The sequence below is a fragment of the Bombus bifarius genome, unplaced genomic scaffold (genome assembly GCF_011952205.1).
Source record: "Bombus bifarius isolate JDL3187 unplaced genomic scaffold, Bbif_JDL3187 scf7180000008028, whole genome shotgun sequence".
Classification (NCBI taxonomy): Eukaryota; Metazoa; Arthropoda; class Insecta; order Hymenoptera; family Apidae; genus Bombus; species Bombus bifarius.
Window position 1 is genome coordinate 362,737 of NW_022884400.1, and position 19,892 is coordinate 382,628.

Consider the following 19,892-nt stretch of genomic DNA (forward strand, 5'->3'; position numbering starts at 1 on the left):
TCTTCAATCCTGATCGTGGAGCTCGCGGTTGATCTAAGTAGGTTCTCTAGATATTCAGCCCGTTGTGTTAATTCAAGAAAGACTTCGTAGTGATTCTCTCTCTCTAATTTCTGTATGAGCCAGTTTTCCCACTCTATCATCCGATACCATTTTTCCGGAATATCGTCAACCAACGCGGGCTGAATTACAGGAAGATGCGATGTAGTATGTGAACCAGACGTCCCCGGTATTGGATCACTCGCTAACGCTTGCGCAGTGCGAATATCATTTAAATGCTTCTCAGCGATAGATATCACGCCGAAATATATGCTTTCGAATAACTCACGTTCTTCTAACATTTGTAACATGGTGCCTGCTGCATGCATTTCAATTTGTGACTGAACGTGATCGAATTGGCTGTACAGACTTCTGTTTGCCTTAATGCGTTCCTCGCAAGCTGGAATATCTGAACTGAAATCTGCTGTTTCCACGAATCTTTTAAACATCATTAGCTTCGCCTTAATTGCCGCACGCTCAGCAATTAAAAATATCAAATCTGACTCCATTCTATGCACGATTCACGCAAATAAAGACAAGTAAATAAACTCACGTGGGGAATGGACGATTGGCTTGGCGATGCTCGACCGTTGTTCGTGGAATTGGATTGATGCTGAATCACTAAGATCGTGCTTCTATCTCGTTCATAGGTATGCGATGGTGAAACCTCTTCCGATCACACAACCGCCGCTCTGGATACTCCTTCAACTGTAGCAACTGGTAGTTGAGAAAATGCTGTTGACGGTTGGCTCTGATGTCTTCTGCGTTCACTGTGTAACTGGCTTAAATCCGACTTGATTGCGATCTAAATCGTTCCAACTTTGATACCGCTTGCAGGCGCGCGACGACGAAAAAGTTCTAGTGTGATTCTAAGCTGTTCGTTCAAGTACTTCTTACTGTCTTAAATGTCCTCGACGAAAATGAGGAAAATATCCTTAGGCTCGGGCTCCTCCCTTCCATGATCTATTCCAGAGGGGTGGGGGTCAGCGCAACTAACGTACATACGTTATGAAAGACATTTTAAAACCCTTGGAATTTCTACGGTTACCGAGTACCGTTAGAACCGTATTTGCAGGAGGAAAAATCCTTGACCATAAGGGTGCAGTTAATGCTGACGCATGTAAACGAGTGCTCGATGACTGCTCGGTCAAAGGTTGGAGATATATAACACTAATGAACATATCTTAACGGTAACCTTGCCGATTTCTACTTACATACTTCTATTTACATTTTTATTTGCCACAATACTGTCAAGAATTCTTTTTTTCGTATCAAGCGATGAATTGTAACATCTGTCGAAGATGTACTCTGTATATCTCTCTGTATTAGTAACACCTATTAAAACGTAATTTTTACTTCGTAACGTAGACCCAAGGAGAACAATAGGACTAATATTCTGCGCCGACGCTTACTCACGCGTAATTCAACGAAAAGTATTTGCTCGCATAATCTGCACCACATAAATATACTCATTATCAAATATTAACTAAGCAGGCCTGATGAGCCATGCTACCGTGCCCACTTTCCAAAACATGAATTAACTCCTACACCTAAAGCTGTTCTTTTACGGAAATACTACAAGATAAAAATCGATCGTCGTTAACTGAAACGTAGACGTAGTAAATTCGTTATATCTATATCTAATTATGTATGAACGAGATAGACCGTAGAAAGACGAGATTGGCCGTAAAAAGACGAGATTGATCGCAGAAAGACGAAATAGCTCACAAAGAAGCTAATTGCAATAGATAATATGAGTATCGCATATGAACGTGACCACAGCTTCAAGAAGAAATCGAGTTTGCTCGAGCCGCGTATCGTGCATTATCGAAACTTGTTTTATTAGTCATACTTGATACACCGATCGGGCCTGGTAAACAACCAACGAAAAGTAACGTGTTTGCCTCTGTCCGCCTCTGAAACCGATCGAGACGTCCAAGCGGACAGTTGGCGAGTTACCCCTGGTATTCCACAACGTAAATGCGCTACCAGCGGTCAACCGACGACCATCGATTTTTGAAAATATCTGCGGCACCGGAGATCCGTCACGAATAAGCGGCAGTTGAGTGGATCGAACTGGAAGAAAGGTAAATCAAATCGATGGATCGCTCTGCTACTTTGCTGTTACGTACACACCATAAACTCTGTAACTTGAAAACGTGTATGAGGCTGCAATTTTGTTCATTCTTTTCTGTTGCGCTTATATAAGCTGAAATATAAATTTACCGTATCTTGAATTTTTTGTCGCCAGTGTTAGTTTGCCCGTATAACTTGGATTTAACAAAGTGCAACTTTTCCGAAAGAAACGATCGCTGTCTGAAGGTTGAACTTGTCTTTCTTCGAGCTGCTGCAATTCGCGAAATAATTATACTCGTAAAAATTCTCTTGAAGTCGTTTTTGTTTGTTAAATCTCTCCCACTCGATAAATTCGATAAGACAAAACCGATAGAACATGCGAAGATTTTAGCCTTCCTCTCGAGGCTTGAATTATCAAAGTAGCTGTAATTTGATACTTCAGCTCCTATTATTCATATTATCGCGTGATACATTGAGAGGGTATGGGTGGGATGACTTTGATCATTCGTAACGTTTATTTTATTTCAGTGGACGAAGGCAGCCAATTAGTGTCCTGTGAGGAAGATGAATAAAACGGTGCATTACGCGTTGGTGGCATTTTGGGAGAAATCCGGCTGCAAGATCGTGGCGGATTGTTACCCGGTGAAGCAGGATACAACGTACAGGACGATCACGCTCAGCACAATCGACGGACTGAAGACGTTGGAGAACGATAAGATCAGTCTCGATCGGGACAAGTAAGTGTGCTAATTCATACAATTCTTTTTTTTTTTATTTATTTATTAAAATTACAATTAATTCTCGCGTTGAGAATTTTCAGTAATAATTCATACAATGACACTCATTTTCGTTTTATACGCGGCGCATCGAAATTGAAAGGCTTTTCGATAGTCGAGAAATATTCATCGAACGAATGTTGGAAACTCTAAGTTAGCTGTTCGACGTTTTCAATGATATTCTTTTGATATTTTCATATTAATTAGATTCTTGAGAAGAATCTGTGTAATTTTGTACGATGACACTACGGTTACAAAGAGTATTTGCACATAGTTGCATCTATTTTTGCATATAATCCTCTTGCACGATAATTCATTGATGATAATTGATAATATTTCTGAACTAACAAGTTACGAGTTATACTTCGTAGATAATATTCTTCTTTGCGATATTTTAAACCAATTAAGATAGTCAACGGAATTGCAATTTAAATATCAGATCCATTTGTCAAACCTCACCTACTTTCCACTTTTAGAATTTTGCCTTTCGGAATACTTTTTTTAATTTTGTTATCGATATTATCGCGATTGCGCGACAGGACCCTGACAGTGTTTTCAAGTGATTATAAAAGTGTTCGTATAAGTTATAAAGATACTCTTTTTGCTCGTCAAATTGATTCCGAACTGTTGGAAAATAATTCTTGCAAAAATATCTAAACGATTTTTCAAGGATGTTCTTTAGAAATATCATTCTCTTGCAGCTACACGGTGCACGTGCTCATCGGTGAACTACATTACGCCTGCTTGACGTTGAAACCGGATTGTCCTTCGTCAGCAGCCGAGCTGGAATTCTGTTCCCAGGTGTTCCTCGAGAGATTGCGAAGCATTTACAGGGAGCTACCGATTCTGGCTGATCTCACGAGGGACCTAACCAATCTAGCGGTCATTGATCTCTCGAAACCTCTAAAGGAGTTAGTCGTACGTTCGACCGTTTAACCTACGACCTTGCCGAGTTTAAACGGCGATATTTTTCACCAAGAATTCAACAACCATTGTCGTTTCAGCACGAGTACAATCAACAAAACGAAATACTACCGAAGCTAGAGGGAGAACTGGCGAAAGTTCGAAAAACATTGATGGATGGCCTACAGAAAATGATTGACAGGGGCCAGAAGCTCGATGAACTCGTTCAAAAGACTCAGACTTTGCAGATTATGGTAAATTACTTACGATTTAACGATTTCACGTTGAATGCCATAAGAATCGCCAGTGCGATACCGGGTTTGTTCAAATATTTAATTCTTTCTTTAGAAGAATATATAATAAGAAGAAATATATGTCGGAGATGAAAGGACACCGGAGCCTTCCCTCTGGAACTTCGAGAAAATCCGTAAAATTGTAATTAAAGCTTACAGTTGTAATTAAACAATTTGCCGTCATTCTGCCCAATGGTACTTGTTTGCGATTTGTGATAATAAACTTTTTTTTTTCATTTATTTGTTGAAATTAGAATCAATTCTCGCGTTGAGAATTTTCAGTAATTTTTCTGGCGTGGCGCAGTGACATGGCTGTTTATTTATAATAAGTTGATACTTATTATAGATAAGTATAATTTATAGGTATTATAAGTAAGTGAATATGCTTAATTTGGATAACTAAATGAATCTAGCGTTTAGGTCTAGCGGGTAGTGTGATAATAAACTTGGGCTCAAGGCGACCATCAGCCTCCGAACATAGCCGCGGTCAACGGGACGGTCGCTTCATCTAACAAAGGTATGGAGCGGTAGTATGACCCTTATTAAAAAAATGCCCATAACGGTACGTGGCAGTAAAACATGCCGACGGTTCGTTCGGACAACCTGATGTTGACCGCCATAAAACCTGGATTTTTCGGTAATTAAGATTCTTCAAACAGACAAGCAGTCTTTGTCACAAATTGACAAATTGACAGCGACATCAATTTCCCTTACTTTCGGAACGAGGGCTATACTCGACGAATCCGATGATCTCGTGTCCGTAAACACAGCCCATCATAGTTTTCCTCGGTGGCATTATCGGGACGAAAATTCATCCTTTCTTGCGATCTTAACGACAAAGAGAGTAGCGCCTTACGATTTGTGAGTATTGTGTGAGCAAGTATATCCATCCTCCCGTTGACCGTGGATTCCTTATCGAACCTAAGACCAACGTCACTAGTATCGCCAATGCCCAACCACCGCGGTTGATCGTCGAATCGGTAGTATCCATACTCGTATTACCAGGCCGTACCGTCGTTATAACACAGCAACGATCATTCCAATGAAGATCTAGCAAATGCCCACAACTCTATTCCTGACGCTTCTCTGACATATATAACAACGAAGAAATAATAGAAACAGAATTGTCCTAACGATTTCGTAAAGAAATTATAGTTTTTTCAATTTTGAGGTCAGTTTTATTCAAGACAAATAATCGAAACTCGTTGAAGCGCAGCGTTGCATTATGCGCAACATCGCGAGATTATTAATACCGAAACAGCCAGTTTCCTAATCTGTTTTCAAATGTATTTACAAATGTATATAAATGTATTACAAACGTATTATATGTAATGTCTTGTCAAAGGTATTTACAAAATGAAACAATCATTTTCGTAAAATTCGTGATACTTCCGATCGTACAGTAACAATTTATTTATAAACATTTAAATGTTTAAATGATTTTATTCTTTATTAAAATACGCATTAGCATATAACGATATATGATTTTTAATTTAGGTGTTATAAACGAAAGATACGAACTTTGCCCGGCAGTCAACGTGTTACATAAAAGAACCAGGGATTCGCTATACACGGAAAGCTCAGTTTGTTCAGTAACCCATATTCCGCCATAACAAAGAGACATAATTAGATTGGCGGCATGAAAAATATTCATTGAAACGGCGTCGATCAATAGCCGAACGCATTGCCGACTACGACCCCAGTGTTCGTATCATTTATTTCCCCGAGGGTTGTGCGTGTCGTGATTACGCTCTTTTATTTATACGCGTTGAAACGATACAGTTAATTACTCGAGTATCGAGCGACGATTAACAACGCGCAGACACGTTAAACATGTGCCGCTTCGTTCGTTACTTTTTCACTTTGCTAATTGTATTTTATAATTAAAACCCTCTCGCGTATTTTCTTTTATATTTTATTCGTCATACACGTACGCTATCGAGGAATATTCTTCAAGTTGCATTCTTTTCATTTTATTAATACTCACTGTGTGATTTTATAGGCTCGAAATGACTTTCACGTGTTGACAAGAACATCCAGAAGAAAGAAGGGCATCGTTATGACAGCGCTTGCGACCACGCTGATATTTTTTGTCACATCTCTACTTGTGTTCCTACTGTATTCTCTGATCAGCCTTGCTCATTAACTTTGAAGTTGTTCCTAAGAAACATCGCACCGATGTGTGAAATGTACTTACGAATAAACAATGTATTAGTCACTTCTGACCTTGTCTAATATATCTTTTCGTGAATCAACAACCCTTTAGCTTTACAAACGATTCGTTACAATTTGTGGACTGCATTAATGACACATTGTTTCTTTTTTCTTTTTATGTTGACACAAATACGCGTGCACGAAAAATCTTTGGTCCCACGCATTTTCATTTGATTTGAATCTGGATAATAGAAAACCGCATTCGAGCCTGTCAAAAGCTACACCCATCGGCTCTGTCTTTTGCAGATTTTTCAATTTCATTACCTAGGTACACGATCGATGCACGGTTGTAAGAAGCAAAGGATTTTACGATACTTCCATAAGTTCGTTTATCCCGAAAAAAATGGTATCGATATTTGTCATTAGGTGGTATTGACAAAATCCGCAATTACTTAATTGCCAAGCTAATATAAACAGTTAATAGGATAGCGATGTAGATTTTGAAAAATAATAAACCTAACGTCATCACTTTTATTTGTCTTTCTATTTTGAAGTTGATCGGCATAGCTTGTGAGCAACTCGTTTATCTGAATCCAGTTGAAGACAAACACTTGGTGTAATAAAAGTTCACTGATTCTCCCTTCTACCTATGTTCGCATAATAAAAATTCATGTTCAGATAAGTGGACTCGATAAACAGAAATTCTTGAAATCCACCGATTCACCGACTGCTTCGCGCAACGTACATTCGACGATCGATGGTTTGAAGTATGTAGCGAAGTTCGCACCGACAATTTACCGAATCATTTACGAATTCCCATTGATAAAAACATACTTACGCGTCGAAATAATCCTTCTCGATGGCATCCGTGGCGGAACTTACGGTGGATCCCATCGAGTTCGAAAAGGAAGTCAAACGCAGAGACACACTCGCGGAAGCGACCAGGCATTTGTATTTCATCGCTGCACGCAGGATACAGGTTAATGACTCTTGTTCGAAGATAATTGCTGTGAGCTTCCGTAAAAAAGGTTTTCAGGTTTTTTTACGATCTCTTGACGAAGATTCTGTGGTACGCGCGGAAAGATAACCTCAGGCTCGATAACCACAACTTGTGCGCGAGTTATCACTCTTATCCAATCTGGCTGCGAGTAGCGCTAATAATAAAGCCTCGTGTGTCGTAATTGTAACTGTGCGTTAAGATATCGATTGCTTAAGGTCAAGATCACGACATATCGATCCAACAAGTCATCAACGAGTTCTTCTTTTACTTTTTTCGTTATTTCAACTAACGATATTGACAATGATCTGAGATTCGTATCTGGCCACGCTTGCGTAGTTTAACATTGTTAGCAAAATTTTCCAAATTATTAATCGTCAACGTCGACAAACTGCCTTTTATAATATCGATAAATTCGATAATGAAACAAAGAAAATTTGACAAGTGGATTTTACAAATTATATAAATTCTGATGGAAAATTCTGAAGCTGCAAAAGAGAAACTTATTGTCCATAACACGAGACTTTCGTCGATTTACCGATATTATTACTTGGTAAATTATCGTGCGAGATTCGTGAATAATTCTCGTATTAATGTCGATAGTCATGAAAAATAGAGGAGAAGCAATGGTACAAGTACATATGAATTCGAGCGAAAATTATAACGATGCTGAAGTACAGATTTTTCTCTTTAAACACACACTATTCGTTCTCCGTTCTTCATTCCGAAAAATTCGATTAGGATACCGTTTTTTCGACGTTACAACGTTTGAATTGGATTTCGACTCGGCAGTGCAGGCCTGGATCCGCGGCATCCTCAGCCGAAAACACTTCCGATTGCTGCACCAGAGCGCAGTCAGCATTCAACGTTATTGGCGTGGTTATCGTACCAGGATCATGGTCGATCGATATCTGGTGCATCGTGTCCATCAAATGTGGCAGGATTACTATAACGAGATGGCCACGAGGATCCAAGCGTTCTGGCGTGGCTATTGGATCAGGAAAACCGTCCTTGACATAGAGAAAATGCGACGATGGTTGAACGAAGTCTATACGAAGAACGAGGAAACCGTGAAGAACATGAAGAGGTTTGGTATCTTTCAATTTGTTTAAAATCCTGTCACATTCCTATGTACTCTGGAATTTCTCATAGTAATATACAGGGTGGTTGGTAACTGGTGGTACAAGCGGAAAGGGGGTGATTCTACGCGAAAAAAGAAGTCGAAAATATAGAATAAAAATTTTTGTTTTTTAATTTTTCCATCGAGACAACGATCTACAGTGAGATTCGTTATAACGAGACGTGATAAAGTGCACGCGTACCGAGCGACAATTCAAAGTCGATTTTCTCGAAAACAAAGTCTCAAACGAAAAATTTTTTCTATATTTTTGACTTCTTTTTTCACGTAGAATCACCCCTTTCCGCTTGTACCACCAGTTGCCAACCACCCTGTGTATTGTGTTGGCAACTAAGTGGTATCATTAGGCGGCAATGACAAAATCCGCAATCACTTAGTTGCCAACCCAATAATCTCATTCGACTCATTTTGTATGAAATAATCGAAATGTGATAGTCTCGCGAGAAATAGGCAACGTTGTTTGACAGATGATGCACGTGTATTTCTTTTCTCGTGCGATAGGTTCAAACAGGAAGAGATAGAATGCGTGCAGACGATAATCGAACGCGAGTCCATGCAGTGGATACTGTTCATCCTCTTCAAGGTGAATTACAAGAAAAACACATTGCCTCGTTATCGTCGTTGTCTCGTTTTCCTCGCTACAGTTACATCATTTGCTGAGAACGAAGCAACGGCCAGGTGTGTTCACCAGAATCGACAGCACGCGGTTCACTTTGATCGAGGAGATGCTGAGATGCTTGGAATATAAACGCTACATGCGCGATAAGAAGACGAAGCTAAAGAGGAAATGTGAGGATTGTGAAATTGATAGGAAACCAACGTTGATCTTACGTGGAACGTACTATGAAAGATGCGAGAAAGAGATTCACGAAATACGGAAAAATCTGGAAGCGGGAGCCGTGCCAATATATAGAAGTAAGAGCTTGACGAATTCTAGATGGAAAATTAAGTTCTGATGATTACTCCGATTAAATGCGAATTAAACGAAATTGAAATTGTAAATTTAGGTGAACCATACGAGGAGCATGAGAAGAGCATTCGCAAACTAAACCAGATGCGCTTAGAAAGTTCCATAGACGAAGCGTACGAAACAGGTTCCCGACGAAAAATCGAAACGAAGAATGACAAACAACGGAAGGTGTGCTCTTTGAGAAGAGAATTCGAACAGCAAGCTTGTTGCATCAAAGAAGCCGATCTCTGCGAGAAGATTAAGAAAATGGATTGTCATCTAAACCAACTCCGCTTGAAATGCCCTATTCACGATCCTCCGTGTCAAAAATGAAATAATCTCAACGATTACAATTACGACACGTATCTTACAGAAAAGCATGTACGATAAATCATAGAGACAAATGGAAAGTATCTCGAAGAAATAATATATATAGCGTGTCACAGTATCGAGAAATTTGTGTGATTGTTGATTTTTACTAATTTTGTGTATCGATTTGATATATCTGTCGGAGATGAAAGAACACCGGAGCCTCTGGAATTTTGGATAATCCCGCAACATTGTAATCCAGAGTCTACTATAGCTGTAATTAAACAATTCTGGTTATTCAATTCGATTGTAATTGTTCGAGATTAGTGATAGTGAGCTTTGGCTCGAGGCGATAGTCTGTCGCCCAACGTAGCCGCGGTCAAGGTATGAACGCTTTCTCTAGCAGAGGCATGGAGTAATTCTATAGCTTTCCTTAAGAAGCAAATAGTTGTAACACTCTACAGTAAACGTTCCAACGGTCTCTGTCCCATAGCTCACTACACGCAAACCCTATTCTTCGAGTAAGATTGCCAGATGTCGATGCGTCTGCGCAGTACATGTTCAGCTAGTCCGAGGGCCCGTTATAAATCTTAAGATTTAGCTGACTAAAGTCCTTCAAACGGACAAACAGTCTTTGCCCCAACTACGGGAAAATAGAGGAAACCTATTTTTCAACGAGCAGCGCCTTCCACTAGCAACTTTTCCTCGAAGGCGGCTAGCATCTTTTTCTAACCACCGATATGGAGATTGATCAATTAGCAGCAACGCCAATTTTCCTTACTTTCTGGACGAAGGCTTTTCTCGACGAATCCGATGATCTCGTATCCTTAGACACACCTCACTATAGTTTTCCTCTGTGGCATCATCGGGACGGGAAAGTCATTCTCTCTCGCGATCTCACCGACTAAAGAGTAACGTCTTTACGATCAGCAATTATTCAGACTTAGATTTCGCGAGAACGTTCATCTATCATCCCGTTGACCGCGGATTCGTTATCGAATCTGAGACCATTGTAACTAGTGTCGCGAGCGCCTAACCGCCGTGGTTGATTGTCGAATCTGTGTTATCCATACTTGTGTTAATAAACCGTATCTTTGTTATACCGCAGCGATGGCTAATTTCAATGAAGACTCATCGAACACCCACAACCCTATCCTCAACGCCACCGCGACATATCTATGTACATATTTTATCGTTGACTGGAAAATTTCGCGAATAAAATTTATGGAATTGGAGTGACCGAAACAGTTGCACATGGAATGTGTATCGAAAGAATGGCACGACAATTTTTTATGATGCATGCTTCCAACAGTTTGACGATCTAAAACTATATGACAAGGGAGGTAAAACAAATAATATAAAAACACCGCAGGTATTGAAAAGAGTAAATTTTACTAAAACATTGGATTACAAGCTAAATATAAAATTATCGCAGATACTAGCAAGAATATGTAAGTATATGAGGTAGGTAAGCAAGGTACACCGGAATTAGGCCTTGCAAGCAAGAGGAACGCTGATGGGTGCGTTTAAGGTAACTGATTTCTGGCTGAGATCGGGTTTGGCACCCTTCTCGATTCTGGCTTTCAAGGCCAGCGCTGTTGCGTTCCTCTTCATGCAGTGGTATTGATAATCTTTTGATTTCGTTTCGGTAGCCCAGCAGCCAGGTGCGCAGGAAGGCACTTGACGAATCGAGAAGCATATCGTGTTATCAGTCTCCGTCATGTGAGTCTTCAGGATGATGCACTGTTTGTTTTTGACGTTTGTATGGTATCCCCAGTTTGATTCCTCGGTATCTCTTCGTCCAGATTCCTTGTCGCTGATCACGTTGCTCAAGTGATTCCTATCTTCGTATACGCATTCGCTGTTCGGCAGTAATTTCGAGTTCTCAAAAGACTCGCCCTCGCAGCGGTTCTTGGTCAGAGCGTAGCTGGCGATGAATAGCTCGGGTTTTCGAAGAATGCAACTCCTGGGAGCCATAAAGTCGTTGATCGGCTTTCCGTCGTAGTTACCACAGAGACCACGGATGGCTTTGCGGAATTTGTCGCCCGCCTACGAATTTCGACATATTATTAATTACGCCGTTGATAATAATTAATTCCGTTTTTAAAGCGAAATTACTTCCTTGGTATGCGATCTGCTCAGAAAGCAAGCGGATCCACTTTTTATACATTTCCAAATGTTAGTATGAAAACGTATGATTAGTTCTTAATTTTTCAGAAACAATTATAGAAGGCTAGAAGGATTAATGGCTATCTACGGAGGATATTCGAGCAAGAAATTAATTTAAATCTATACTTTGTTATTTACCTTGATCATTAAACGTTTTCCATCGTAAACAATGTTCAGTTCGTATTCGTCAGAAACCAGGCCGATAGAGCAATCACCGATTTGGAAGATCTCGAACAAGACCTCGTCGTCCTCCTTTTCCTGCCAACTCATGTCCTTAGATATCTTGACGAGCTGTTCGTTCACGAAAACTTTCGGTAGGGTCGGAGTAGGTACAAATTTGATCTCCTTGTCACCAAGTAAAACTTTCATTTCCCTCTGTCCGTTTTCCATATCACGAATGAGGATACTCGCGCTGTCCAATTTGTACATACGCATCCTCTCGTCCGGATTATCTGGTTTCGCACGAGGATACGTGGTCATGACGACGTGCCAGCAGTTGCCTAATCTCAGGGGGTACTCTCTGCTATCGAATGTTTGCGCCCTGGTTTTATCCAATATACAGGCGGCTGTAAAAGTAAACGATGCAAAAGTAACAGTTTTGATCGATAAGAAAAATTAGTAGACATTGTAATAAAAATAATCAATCAGATCCACGTTCCTTTTCCTAGTGGAAGTTTGATATCTACTGAGAAGCTTGGAATTACTACGCGCTCAGTTCAAAAATTACTAAAAATGTCAGCTTCGTATTCCACTCTCGAATCGATAATATAACTAGCTGATGATGCGACGTAAGCACAGTTGAAAAAGTGATTTCACAATTGTTATAATTATACAAACTCACATTCGTCCTCATTGTACAAGAGGTTTTGAATATCCATGTCCTCGTCTGCAGCCATCAGAACGTCCTCCGCAGAAATTTCAAGAGCAGACAGGTCTAAGTCGTTGACGTGAATGTTCATAGTCGGAGTAGAGATTAATAAGTTAGCTCTTTGCAAATCGTTGGTCAGATTGGCCATGATGTCGATCTTCTTCTTGCCGGTCATCTTAGGATCCAATAACTCTGTGCGAATGTCCGCGTAATCATCCAAATAATCGTTGTTTATTACGGTGGTGAGAGCCTTGGTGATATAGGTCGTGATAGACGGTGATTGGAAGTCCACGGAGATAGATATTTGATCAAGAAGCATAGAGATCGCAGCAGCATTTTGACAGGCTCGAAGGATCTTGTTACCCTGCAGCATTTGTTTCTCGCAGATTTTGATTAAAGGTAGATCCTTGATCCGTTGCCTTAACTCTTTACTCTGGGTAGCTTCACCGTCCATGTTCAACCGGTGACCAGTGGAACAGTACCTTCCAATGAGCAAATCTGCATTAAATTCTACCTTAGGTTTCATTTGAGCGACCTGATCGTAGAACACCGCGTTGTCTGGCGTGACCTTCGTCTGGGAAGTCGCGCAGACTTCGAACAAGGTTTCAAGGCTCCAATATACCAGCGTTCGTGCTTTCTTCTCAACTTCGCTGTTAGCCGTGGCGACGGTTATAACGTTCCCGATAGTCTCTTCGCTTGTCAATGGAATTTCTACTGCAATATCTATCACTTGTGATTTGGCCAATTTGATACCCTTGGCAGCCTCGTCCATCCATTGTTTCCTACGAACTTCGCTGTCAGGCTTCATGTCGGATGGAACCGTGGCTGTAGCTTTGGGTGTCCATAGTTTAACGTCTTCAGCGTTGGGTGCCATTTCCACAGAGTCATACGATATTTTGAACACGAATGGTGCCACCTGTTCGCGTTTCAGATTCAGCAAGATGTCTACTTTGCAGTAGTTGTCGTTATCCAAGGTCCATGGAGTCATAACAATATCGAACAAGTCATTGATGTCCATGTTAAGCCAATCATCGTAGTTGTAAGATTTGCCAACTTCCATGTCCACCTTCACCAGATACGAATCTGCGGTAGTATCGGAATGGATACCGTCGGGAATTAGTATTTGTGTTGTTCTCTCGGTGAGCAGAGGACGTAAATCCAAAATGTTGTGACTGGCGACGTATGGAACGACGCTATAATGCAATAATCGTGCCTTTTCTTCTCCCTTCAATGGCCAAATCTTTACTTCGAAGCTGCCCTTAGGTAGGTCCACATCCAGAAGCAGTTTCATTGGTAGGTGAATGTTAAAGTCCAGATCGACGCCGGCGATGTACTGCTGGTGCTCGAAGGGCGTGACGAAACCAATTCTTCCTTGAATCTTCATTGCATAGAGTATACGAAAATCGGTTTTCGCTTTGATAACCTTTGGATGCTTCACCTCGTTGCTCATATCTCCAGTGATCTTGAGAAGCAAAGGTAGTTCAAAACTATAGACGAATGGCAAACCGGTTTCTGTGGGGAAGCCATATGTTATATCGTAGGATCCTAATCGGTTGACGAGCTTTCCTTCCCTTTCGCCCTTCAGATACATGAGAAGCACTAGAATTACAAACGATACACGATTAACATACGATTTCGTTAAAATAACCTGAATCTTGGATACTATTAAATTAGTAGAAACGTCAGAAGCGCTCTGACCTTCGCAAAAAGTAGATAATCTTGTTATCTACGAATAAAGAATTATCTACAAATCGTTTCGTATTTAATGAAAAATATCGTTAAAACGTCAAATATTTAGAAACACTTACATTCATGGAATAGAGTGAGAGAGGTCTTATCGAAGGGGAAGAACTTCGCTCCGTACTTCCCGTTCCACATCAAGTTCCCTTCCAGAGGAACAGATTCGTCAGGAATGATACGCAACTGTTCGGCGATCTTCTCAGCCGCCAATATGATACCTTCTCTTTCTTTCGGGCTAGTCTTCAACTCTAGAATGGACTTAATGCTCGAAACCATGGTTATCACTTCGAACGGAGGGAACTTGAAGTCTCCGTAAGAAGAGTACACGCCGTAGTATATAGCGTTAGGAATCAGGCTATCATCGCTGCCAATGTACTTCAGGAACATATGAGAAATTATATTCCCTTCGTCAGTCATCGATTCGGTGACGTATCCGTGAGAGTAATGGTAGCTGTAATCGCTTGGACTCAGTAGCCTCTTTGCGGCGCGAGCTTTCTTCACCAGCGTTTGATATTCGGGGTCCTTCAGGTCCGCCAGACTCTCCAGAGTCGACTTCACGGCCGAGTTCACTTGTTTGTTCCAGTCGATCTTGGTAAATTCTGCCATTCGTTGTAACATGGTTAACGGAGGGTCGGTCTTCATCAGAATGAAGACAGCGGTGCAACGCACTTGGTGGTCTTCCATGGTGTTCAGATAGATCTTGTACAAAATCGAACGCGCCAATTTTGGAAAACTTTCAGCCAGTTTGGCTAGAGTTGAGACCATCAGCGTCCTCTGGAACACCGTCATGCGTACTTTGCCTTCCAGGTAAGGCTCGAAAACGGGCAGAATCTTCGGATGACCAATATTACCCAAAGCCATGATGTAAGTCTGAATAACCGTGCTTTGGCCACTTTCCACAGCTTTCCTCAATTCCTTCTCCAGGTAGGGGATGTAATATTCGGTAACTGCCTGATCGTGTTTGGACGTGAGACGACCGTACGTATGCACCGGATACTGATTGTGCATTCTCCTTCCGCTCACTTGAGCGTTATAGACCAACTCGCCGAATGCTATGATCGCCGGGCCGCTGATGGCTAGATCGTTCTTCACTCTCTCACCTGTAGCTAGTTTCTGGGAAACGCAAATTCAAGAAGATTCAGTACATCGTAAAACATTATTGTTACAATTGAAAATTTCATATATTATGAATTAATATTATCACAAATCAACTTCGTATACGATAGATACTCACGAAGAATTCCTTGATGTATTCAGCAGTAGGTGCGCGAGCTGTCTTGGGAAGTTTAGTCAAGAGATCTGCAGCTCTGTTGGAATCCACTTCCTTCATCTCGATCCAGTACTTGATAACCAAAAAGGCTGGTCCAGTTCCAGTTTGAGCGATAGCGGATTTCAATATGGTCCAAGCGTTTTGTTTAGAACCCACAGTCTTGCCCATCGATTTCAGCTCTTGAGGAGAAATACGTACGTCCTTATCGACTTGTAACATTTGCTCCTTATTCATCGTACGAAGTAGATGGCACAGGATCGTGAACTTCTCGAGAATTTCGTTTTTATACATGTTGTTCGGATCTTCCATCTCGTTGGCCATTTGGGAAATAAGTTCTTTGCTTTTCGCTACAACGTCCACTTCATTAGATTTTCCAATAGATTTGCCGCCGTAGCCAATGTATAGGGGCGACAAGGGATTCTGAGGAGCATCTTCCATCGTAGGTTTAGGCTGCCAGTAATGGTCTTCCTCGCTGCTGGAAATCGAACTGGACGAGCTGGACGAGTCAGATGATAAGCTTCGAAGATTCTGACCCTTCGTGGCTTCTTCGCTCGAGCTAATAGAACTGACGCTATCCGAAACCATCATCTTATCCGAATCCTCGACTACCTTGCCGGCTCTGCGTTCCTCCATATCTGAGTAAGGATTGCTGTAAGTGTAAACCAGGTTGCCAGTGGATTCCGGAGTGCTCGGTTTGGGCAGAGGACTCGTAATTTTCTTCACGTTGGCCAAGGTTACATTCATCCTGCTGGCTACCAACCCGTGTCCCTGGTCGTAGAATCTTGGGCTCACGTGCATTATGTTGGTAGTCACCGCCGATTGGATGGTGTAATCCTTCAGCGTTCCTGAGATGACGATTCTGCTCGTCGCAGATTGCTGCAACATTAAAAATCTTGTTTAACATCACCTATACTGTACATATTGTATCGATACTCTTCATAAGACAAATAGAATCAAAATCACCGAGAAATTAAACCTTTTACAGTATAATACTGTAGTAGCGTGGACCAAAGGGCTAAGAGATATCAGGCGAACTATAAACAAAGTCGCGAGAAAGCCGAAGTGGGCCGACAGGCCCAACAATGTATCGTCGACCCTTCAAGCGAATAGTTTCGCGGAAAAACCCTACGTGGTGGTGCAAAGACAAAAGACAAAGGGATGCTACGGGAGAAAAACGAATTAACAGTCGGTGTTAGTTGAGAAGTCAGAGAGTGCGTTGGAACCGTGGTGACGAGAGTTGCAAATTAACTATTTCGTTGTCTCAATTATAACACGTTATTGTATTTAGTTCACGTTAAACAACCATCGTTTCCTGTTTAACCAACATCTGTTTAATCCATTTTAGATAAACTAATTGTAGTAAAGATCCTGCAATACCATTATCGATATTCATCGCCTATAAACGATCGGAGATCTGTGTTTCCTGTGTCCAGATACAAGAAACGCAAGAAACGCTGTCGACAAAGAAATAGTTATTCCTGGATCGTTCGTTCCATCCGAATTCTCCATTTTCATTCTATTACGCTATTAAGGGGTTAACGTGGTTCAGGGATTGGCACAGAATTCCAACTTTCTATCAAAATACCGTCAAAGATACTGTCCGGCTTCTAACATTCCTGTAATATCATCAACGTTCCAAACTACTCACCGAGAAGAATTTTCCATTCTTATTGGACCCAGCTTCCCATTGCCTGTTGCCAGTTATACCAAACTGATAGTTCATCCTCTGATCACATTTGTCGAAGTTCTTCGATTTGCGGATATCAATATACCGTCCATCTCCCTTCAACTTCGGCATAGGGACCAATTCTGGTTGAATTTGGACGATTTGCTCTGACAGCGGCGTGATATCGTAAAGAACTTCGCATTTTCCGCCAACTGAATCTTCCATAACTCTGAACATTCCGTACGGTTCTTGGTCGGTCGGAATCTGCATTTCCATCGTTCTTATCACGTTCTCACCCAGGGTGTCTAGTTGCAACTGGCTAACGATACTCTTCAGGATGTTCACCTCCCAGGTTGGGATGGTACGATCCACGATGATGTCCCTGATCACGCCATGTTTCAGCTTGATAACGAACGGTTTACCAGAAAAGGGCATGTCACGGAGTTCCAACATTTGGTCAGAAATCTCAGTGTCCCAGCCTTCCGGTAAAGATCTGAGGATTCGAGCGTATTGAGTATGCGACACCTTCGCAGTTAGCATCTGAGGATCCTTGACTTGTATCGTGAGCAATGCTTTCATCAGGATACCGGTGTGCTGATCGGATAATTCATCCAAACTGGTTAATGTTCGACTTCGTACAAGATAAGTGTACTCGTTGTCGACATGCCAGCCATGGTCGTAGTCGGCTGAAACTATTCCCGCTGCGGATACGTAGAAATTTTCAGCGTTAGCTTCGATTGATTGAACGCGACAGAGTTGTAAATGTTAAAAGAAAAGAAACAGAGAATAACGAATGATACGTGATAAATCTTGAATCTTGATCACTTTTACGACTGAGAAATTTAATTTATTAAATAATAAGTCTTGGCAATTTTAGGGAAAGAGTGAGGAAACGAAACAAAGAGAAATTCCTGAATGATTGAAATTGAAACGTACGTATTCTGAGACAGAGAAATTATTCCTATTTTTATTGTCGCTTTGTAGAAGTTTTTATTGATACTCTGTATGAGAAATATCTTTCTCTAAAATTAACAGTGGAATTATCAGACCGCTGTTTCTGATAGGATTTTCGCAGATTTACGATACACGGTATATAATTTTGGAAATGACTTTTTGTAAAGTATGGAAATAAAATATTTCTGTATATAAAATATTTTTTTTTTATTCTTCTGGTACAAGTTCTATAATTCAATTGTTGATAATTATATTCTCAATGACAAAAAAGTAAAGCAAAGAAAAATCGTTGAACGATTGGAGCTGAATTTTCAGTGTCTCGAGGTAAAAAAGATTTGCCTCATTTCTGGCATTGCAAATAAGAATTTTTGGATATATTGCATTCTACATGAAATATGCCTCCTACTATCAGATTAATTAAAATTTATGAAAAGAGTTCAAGGGAGAAAGAAGATCGATGAGAAAACAGATGGAACAATTGATAGGGAGGCCTGAGTAGAATTTTCTACCTTTACTTACCAAGCAATAAAACCGTCAGTGGTAGCCACATATTGAAAGCCGTGGACATCAACCGAGAAAGTAACGTTGGGTCGTTTTCAACCTCCAATTTATACTTTAATCGTGCCAACGTAAGCAGCTAAGAAAATGTCCGTGAACTTATTTTTTAATCTACATGCCACTCATTTCTCCTATCTATGTTTTGCACTGTCTGGTGTGTCTATTAGAATAATAACTGCCAGATCAAATTTTATTATCTGCTAATAACACTGGCGTTCAAGAAATAATAATTTCGTCAACAATATCGATTTCTTTCGAACTAATCCTCTTCCTCGTTAGAAACAGTTGTAACGAAATATACCTAATCGATGGACATGAAATTTGACAAAATTTTTCTTCGAAATTCTCGATTTGTATCTCCGGCTGACTTATCATTTCATAAAGCATTTCTCCCATTCTTATTAGGTTGTGACATATGAAATATACCCGATTTTTAATATTTATCATATTCCAGTGAATCTTAAAACTACAAAACTAGTACATCTACAAAAATAAAGATATTTATCGAAAAAGAAATCATAACAAATTGATAGAATAAGATTTAACATCTTCTATCGTTCTATCTTGATAATCTCGTTTGCTAAGTTAGCTCAGAGTTTAAGTTTACGTCGAAATATTTTACAATGTCCTTTACATTAAAAATTCCTTTCTTCTAAAGAACCTTTCAGGAATTTTCTAGAATGCCCTTCAAATTAAAAATAAATAATATTTTGACCAACATCTTTATTGAGATTCAAAAGTTACCCATATAATCACAGTTCACGTATGATAACGATATAAAGCCGTGTCGTGATAACGTAACTCCAGAAAACGCTAGATTTCTGTTAATAAATAATGCAGTTGGTCATAATATGTAAAATGCAAATGTGATTACACGTGGGGTCACGGTTCGTGCGTTTTTATCATATTATATTTACGGATTTATGAATCTGCGGAATTATAGTTATTGAACAATAATCAATAATCTCCATTAGTATTTATTATTATCTTCTAATGTTCGATCTTTGATTTTGCAAAAAAGCTTGAACGTTAAATA

General features: G+C 40.3%; 3 protein-coding genes across 3 annotated transcripts; 2 read left to right on the top strand and 1 right to left on the bottom strand.

Annotated features, from left to right (window-relative positions):
* The first annotated feature begins 2,644 nt into the window (after nt 1-2,644).
* LOC117207392 lies at nt 2,645-6,248 on the top strand. The gene is made up of 4 exons (XM_033447573.1): nt 2,645-2,849; nt 3,590-3,806; nt 3,893-4,045; nt 6,087-6,248. The coding sequence occupies exons 1-4, from the start codon at nt 2,677-2,679 to the stop codon at nt 6,228-6,230; spliced, it is 687 nt and encodes a 228-aa protein (XP_033303464.1). The 5' UTR covers nt 2,645-2,676; the 3' UTR covers nt 6,231-6,248.
* A 1,841-nt stretch (nt 6,249-8,089) lies between these two features.
* Nucleotides 8,090-9,655, top strand: LOC117207363. The gene is made up of 4 exons (XM_033447519.1): nt 8,090-8,322; nt 8,875-8,956; nt 9,018-9,288; nt 9,381-9,655. The coding sequence occupies exons 1-4, from the start codon at nt 8,132-8,134 to the stop codon at nt 9,653-9,655; spliced, it is 819 nt and encodes a 272-aa protein (XP_033303410.1). The 5' UTR covers nt 8,090-8,131.
* A 1,349-nt stretch (nt 9,656-11,004) lies between these two features.
* On the bottom strand, nt 11,005-18,952 carry LOC117207366 (vitellogenin-like). Its single transcript, XM_033447528.1, has 7 exons — nt 18,818-18,952; nt 17,327-18,045; nt 15,643-16,554; nt 14,477-15,521; nt 12,642-14,267; nt 11,939-12,366; nt 11,005-11,680 (listed from the first exon to the last, which is right to left on the bottom strand). The coding sequence occupies exons 1-7, from the start codon at nt 18,864-18,866 to the stop codon at nt 11,120-11,122; spliced, it is 5,340 nt and encodes a 1,779-aa protein (XP_033303419.1). The 5' UTR covers nt 18,867-18,952; the 3' UTR covers nt 11,005-11,119.
* Nucleotides 18,953-19,892: the final 940 nt, after the last annotated feature.

Bases quoted from the DNA above. Each gene is read 5' to 3' on its own strand.
- LOC117207392 (XM_033447573.1), top strand. From the start codon at position 2,677: ATGAATAAAACGGTGCATTACGCGTTGGTGGCATTTTGGGAGAAATCC. The intron at 3,807-3,892 runs GTACGTTCGACC...TTGTCGTTTCAG, and splicing joins AACCTCTAAAGGAGTTAGTC to CACGAGTACAATCAACAAAA. The intron at 4,046-6,086 runs GTAAATTACTTA...GTGATTTTATAG, and splicing joins CTCAGACTTTGCAGATTATG to GCTCGAAATGACTTTCACGT.
- LOC117207363 (XM_033447519.1), top strand. From the start codon at position 8,132: ATGGTCGATCGATATCTGGTGCATCGTGTCCATCAAATGTGGCAGGAT. The intron at 8,957-9,017 runs GTGAATTACAAG...TCCTCGCTACAG, and splicing joins TACTGTTCATCCTCTTCAAG to TTACATCATTTGCTGAGAAC. The intron at 9,289-9,380 runs GTAAGAGCTTGA...TTGTAAATTTAG, and splicing joins AGCCGTGCCAATATATAGAA to GTGAACCATACGAGGAGCAT.
- LOC117207366 (XM_033447528.1), bottom strand. From the start codon at position 18,866: ATGTCCACGGCTTTCAATATGTGGCTACCACTGACGGTTTTATTGCTT. The intron at 18,046-18,817 runs GTAAGTAAAGGT...ACGTATCCGCAG, and splicing joins ACTGACGGTTTTATTGCTTG to CGGGAATAGTTTCAGCCGAC. The intron at 15,522-15,642 runs GTGAGTATCTAT...TGCGTTTCCCAG, and splicing joins AATACATCAAGGAATTCTTC to AAACTAGCTACAGGTGAGAG.